The sequence below is a fragment of the Chrysoperla carnea genome, chromosome 1, assembly GCF_905475395.1.
Source record: "Chrysoperla carnea chromosome 1, inChrCarn1.1, whole genome shotgun sequence".
Lineage (NCBI taxonomy): Eukaryota > Metazoa > Arthropoda > Insecta > Neuroptera > Chrysopidae > Chrysoperla > Chrysoperla carnea.
In genome coordinates this window covers 84,864,034-84,870,033 of record NC_058337.1, presented here as the reverse complement: position 1 = coordinate 84,870,033, position 6,000 = coordinate 84,864,034, and the positions used below count along the sequence as shown (strand labels likewise).

The following is a 6,000-nucleotide window of genomic DNA, read 5'->3' as shown; positions in this document are numbered from 1 at the left end:
TAAAGTAATTCTAATTTAACGAAGTAGGTAGGTACAGTTTAATTACCATCATCAAAATTAAGACGGGTTAGTTAAATTTGAGTGTAGGTACATATTTTCACTTCAAATAAAATACTTTTATATTATTAAAAATGAAACCATCTACAAAGTACAAAGACAATAAGTATGTCAGTTAATGATGAATTCATTCGTGGAATTTTGAGACGCTACCGAGACGAGTTATCGGTAATAAATAATAATATTACTTACTTATTATATGATTCTTCCAATGGCTGGCTGTAGATGTTCACGAAATTAGGATTTAAAAAAAAAATTTTTCTTCTTTTTTGCCAAAAATGGAAAGATTGGATATAAGTTTTATAAAAAAACTATTTTTATTTTTTCATGATAATTTTAAAGTTCTAGGCAGCTTTAAAAGAACTTTTCAAAAAAGACACTAAAACGTCCGACAAAAAATTGTTCGTAAAAGATCGAACAACGCCATAATGTTAATTAATAATTGTATGTTAAATAATAATTGAATCGTTGTTACAACGATGTTTTACGAGCATCTTTTTTGTCAAAAGTTTTCGTTTCTCTTTTGAAAAGTTCTCTTAAAACTGTCTGTAACTTTTGTCCTAAAACTTAAATGCAATCTTTCCATTTTTATCAACAACAAAAATTTTGTTCAAAATCTCGATTATTGCCTGATCTAACAATTTTTTTAGATATAATAAAATGCAAATGTTATCGAAGATAATAAATGAGAACTGAAGGATATTACGAAATAAATTTCGATTTTAGCCCCAATTTCCATTGCACTCCACTGCACACAGTGAAGTCCGCCACCAAATTAGTAACGAGTAACATGGCAGTCGAAATACGTATGTATAAAATACAAAAAACTGATCTAGGAAATTGGATCAAAAATCAAAATTTATTATGATAAAATGTGTAACTATTAATCAACTAGTATATTTGACCCAAACAAAAAGTTCAAACTTTGATAATGAATATCTTTATATGAACTTCAAAATTAGGCATATTGAACACTGGTGTTATGGCAAAGCGGATGATAATATGGATTCTAGCTGATAGAAGCTTGGATATTTTAATAATTTTCATCCAGATTTGAACGTAAAAAAATTATATAGGTAATTTAAGACATACAATTTTTCGAAAAAATAAATAATAAAATCTGCTATTTGGATGAACTAATTCCTTAGTTTACGTTGCAAAATTGCACGATCAAATCCGACAGACATAGCAAGTTCATGGTTGTAATCTTAACAGAGAAATACAAAACTGGGATTATACTGCACAACTAGTTCTTTTATTCGCTACTGCTACAAATTTCGTTCTTGTGCTCAAATATAGACAAGTTCGGAAATAATCTACTTATTACCCATGTATCGTGAAACATTGCACTAAAAATAAAAAAAAATTGTCGAGGATACCAGGTGGTTCATGGGTCTATATAATATGCAATAAAAATTGTGACCATTATTTTAGTGACTGTTCGTTCCTCCACATCCACTTCGTATAATATTATCGCACACAAAGTGCTATATCAGTGTCATCTGCGTTTGTTTCTAGTTGCAGTCTGTATAAGTAGTAGATACAGATACCTACTACCTACCTATATATTCCCTATTTATTTTTAGTATCTTGTAACACAACGACTATAAAAGTAATTGCTTTCAGTCCGTTAGTTTTCGATAAGCGTGGCAGAGCAGCCAGCATCCATGCACAATATTATTATTATAGAGTCTTATATATCAAGGTATTATTATTAGTTTATTTTTTTGTCTTCATTTTTATATTAACTTGAATTTTTTAGCTTTTCAACTCAATAGTATTCTTAGAAAATCTATTCATATAAAAATGTTCAACCCATAAGAAAACGCTACAAAAAGTCCACTAGAAGCTTATCAAAATCATATCCTATTCACTATTTTAAATTTCTCTGACAAATTAAAAGCATCTTCTCTCACTTTAAATTTCCCTAACCAAATGTAACAAGTGAACTTATCAAAATTTAAAAAACGCCCGACAAATGCGATTTATTCCTTGTAAATCGATTTTTGGAAACATAGCTATAAAATGTTCTCAATCAAATCGATTCGACCGTTTAGGGGCTACGATGCCACTGAAAAACACACAAACGCACAGATAAACACTTTAAACTTATAATACTCTTTCCTTAATTAATATCAAAGTGATGGTCAAGGACATCAGATGAGATGAAAAGGAGAGAGAGCTGTCATTTTTTGGGACAAATTTTTCGAAGTATTTTTAATGAAATTGAAATATTTTAGTTGAGTTTTTTCTTTTGAATTATTGTTCTGAATTACCTAAATATTTTACCATTTCACTTTTCAAAATGAATTGAACCAGGTTTATTTGACCATTCATTTCCAAAGTAATTATTTACATGTTGAAATTATACGTCATGATTTTTCCACACTGAATCGATTTTGAAGATCATGGCTCATTTTTTAGTTTTTTCGAGTACGGAACTCTAAGCTACTTGAAACATAGCTAAGAACAATCTCAGTTAAATTACCTTTCAAAATGGTTGTCCGCGAAGGACACTCTTAGGCTATAGATCCCATTGTGATAATTTCATTTACCAGCTCCTAATCAGCTTACTGTTGATAATATCATTTACTAGCTCCTCAATTTCAGAGGCTGAGTGCATCTCCTTCATGCATATACCTTGCACTAAACCAGCCCATCACAACTATTAACTAAATTAATTTTGTTGCGACGGCGGGAATCAAACCTACAATTTTAAGCATACCGCGGACGGAATTGGTTACGCCTTAACCAACTGAGCTACCTTTCAAATTCATAGGACGACTACCTTTCAAATGAAACAAAAAAAAAAATCGGTTCATCCGCTTGGGCGCTACAATGCCACAGACAGACAAACACACAGACACAAACACATTGCATGTAATAGATTTAATTTTGGAATTAATATTTAGCTAAGATTGTGTCCAAATGTAAAAGACAACCCAAAAAGTTCTTCAAAAACAAAAGAACAATGTGTTTTAGGATAGCAAGGAAGAAAATTGGTTATTAGCGGCTGGATTTTTATATAATTTTGGGCGTGGCAGGCTATAAAACAAAAGTCTTTGTTAGATTTTTATCCTTTTTTGAAATACGTTTGAAATAGAAGGTGAAGTGCATCTTTCCTAGTTGCTTCGGGTACGGAACCCTTATCCTCGACACTCGAAACATAGCTAGGAACACTTTCGATCAAATAAACTATTTAAAAAAAATCGATTCATCTGTTTAGGAGCTACGTTGTCACCAAATTGGGTCTGATCGATTTGTTTGTGGCATCAAAGCTCCTAAACAGATGAACCGATTTTCATTCTTTTTTTTTTAGGGTAATTTGATTTAGAATGATCTTAGCTATTTTTCAAAAATATCACCTCTTATCTAGTTGTTATCGGGTACGGAATTTAGGGGCTACGATGCCACAGACATGCACACAGATACACAGCACGTTAAACTTATAATACCCCAGTATTTAGTTGGGGGTTGATAAAATGTAAGTATGTCAATAAAAGCACACTGATTTACTTTAGGCAAAAATAATAATTTCATGGAAATTCAAATTATCAAATTAACGTTTTACATTTGTATAAATAAATTTCAGGAAAGGGGATTTTCTTAATATCTACAATGATCTAAAATAGAAGATCACACTGATTTACTTTAGACGAAATTAATCATTTCATGGAAATTGAAATTATCAAACAACGTTTAATAAATATTTGTATAAATAAGTTTCAGAAAAGGGGATTTCCTAATATCAAACATTTATTTATGGTGGATTATTATCTATAAATACAATATAAATAATAAGCCGTAAAATTTGTATATAAAAATCACCAAATTTATTATTCTTATTACAGTCTGTACCTACATCTGACAACAGCAATTTCATAAACATTCAAGAAACAACAACGTTAACTTTAAATAATAGCAAAATGAATCCAACTATGTTACTTTGTGTTATTGTTCTCATTGTTTCAGTAATTTGTGTTCAAGGTACACCAGCAGACTTAGAACGTAAGTTTTAAATTATTTTGTATATTGAAAAATATTGTATTTGAGCTTGCATGCTTATTGTCCTTGCATTGGATTTCTTGGATGTGGAATCTAAGTGTGAATCCTACGGAATCTTATGGTTCACGTAAAGTTCCAAAATATCTATGTAAGCATTAGGCATGCAACATATGATACATGATAGTAAATTGTAATTCAATCGCGTTCCTCTAAACCAATCAAAAAATAACTTAAATAAAAGTTGCAGAGTTTGATGGGGGACATCATCTTATTCTGATAGATAAACACTTCAAATTAGAAAGTTGATCCTCACAAAAAAACTAACATTTTTCATCTAAACCATTTTTCGAAAATCGTTAGCTTTCGGAGGAAATGCGACTTAAAATATGTCATTATTGCATTTAATCGAAAGAAAACATGTTAACTACGGAAAAATGATTTTGCTAAAAGTTTACAAGGGCAATAGTGGTCATTCGCCTGAGTCCATCACTTTGACCTACAATTATCGAGAAACTTTAAGCGTATTTTCTTTCTATTCAATCCGGGTAGGTATTACAAAAACTGCTCTTAAGAATATTGATAAATTAAATAGATAATTCATAAATATTTAATGCGTCCCCAAAATTTGTATAATTTTTATTAAAATTTCAGTAAGTGAATTGCCACAGCCAGTAGCTCCAGTTCGCGGAGGACGTCAACGTCGTCTTACTTGCGAGTCACCAATTCATTCAATAAATCGAATTGCTTGTTCCGGTCATTGTTTGGCCATAGGTGGTGGCCGACGTGGAGGAGTTTGCATTAGGCGTATTTGTCACTGCACATTTTAAATATTTTTCATGAAAATATAATTATTTTTTAATGTGTATTTACCATTTATGCAACTTGTATGTGAAAAACCTTTGATTAATATTTGATAAGCACAAAGTATAATAAATAAATACTTCAGAAGGTCGTAAGTGGCTATATAGTTACAACTCGGATTTGTTTATTTTGTAGTCTTTGATTTGTGGTGTAACTTGAATTTATAAATCAGCTAATTAAATGGCTCTGAGGGTATTTATGATGATCAGACTCTTAAATAAATACATATTCAAAATAATTTCTAGGCAGGGTAAAATTATTTCCAGAAATAATTTTTATTTTATTTTGGTTTGGTAGCAACAAAAAGAAGAAAGAAGCTAATATTTTTTACCAATCCACTTACGCTCCACTTCGTGTATAATTCTCATTGGATTAAGACTTTGGACTTGGATTAATTCTTAATTTTTAGCTAAACTTAACTAAACAATTTGTATACAAAAAACTTTTATTCGACTTTCTGACATCAAAATGCTGAGATATAACACATCTAACGATGAGTACTTTTTTTTATGGTAAATAAGCTGATAGACACGAAGCCATTAATTTTTTGAGCTTTTCGAAAACCAATGGGAAAAAAACTGTGGTATTATAAAAAAGCTCATAAAATAACAATGATTCAAGTGATATTCAACTCTGTAAAAATAAATTTTTCAGAGATATGGCTTATTGAATGTCGCATTTGATTCTTCGACAACTCAAGTCGAATCATTCATCGTTTGAAGAACGGTAAATTGGAAAAATATTTGACAAAATCTCATCGATCTATTTTATCGATCGTAAAGACTTCTTTACATTTTTATAGCTCATCGAAATGAACTTTAGTAGACGAAATTAGCTATAGTAACGTAAATGGATTTGCTTGTTAGCTTCGATGGGAGACAAAATGTTTCATTTATTCAGCTATGGTTTGTTTTTATATTTATAGAAACGAACTTTGTTATTTTCTTACCTTTTTAGTGATATCTTTATTCTCTATGTGTGGTTTTTGAATTTCGAGTCGGTAAAAATCTGTTAGAAATTGGGTTTTCGGACATATGTCGGAACAGCCGAAATGTATAACATGAAAAAAGTAGCTAC

The 6,000-nt window shown here is 30.5% G+C and overlaps 1 protein-coding gene across 1 annotated transcript; it reads left to right on the top strand.

Moving 5' to 3' along the window:
• The first annotated feature begins 3,894 nt into the window (after positions 1-3,894).
• On the top strand, positions 3,895-5,036 carry LOC123305605. The gene is made up of 2 exons (XM_044887376.1): positions 3,895-4,065; positions 4,714-5,036. The coding sequence occupies exons 1-2, from the start codon at positions 3,984-3,986 to the stop codon at positions 4,887-4,889; spliced, it is 258 nt and encodes an 85-aa protein (XP_044743311.1). The 5' UTR covers positions 3,895-3,983; the 3' UTR covers positions 4,890-5,036.
• The last annotated feature ends 964 nt before the right edge of the window (positions 5,037-6,000 follow it).

Bases quoted from the DNA above. Each gene is read 5' to 3' on its own strand.
- LOC123305605 (XM_044887376.1), top strand. From the start codon at position 3,984: ATGAATCCAACTATGTTACTTTGTGTTATTGTTCTCATTGTTTCAGTA. The intron at 4,066-4,713 runs GTAAGTTTTAAA...TTAAAATTTCAG, and splicing joins TACACCAGCAGACTTAGAAC to TAAGTGAATTGCCACAGCCA.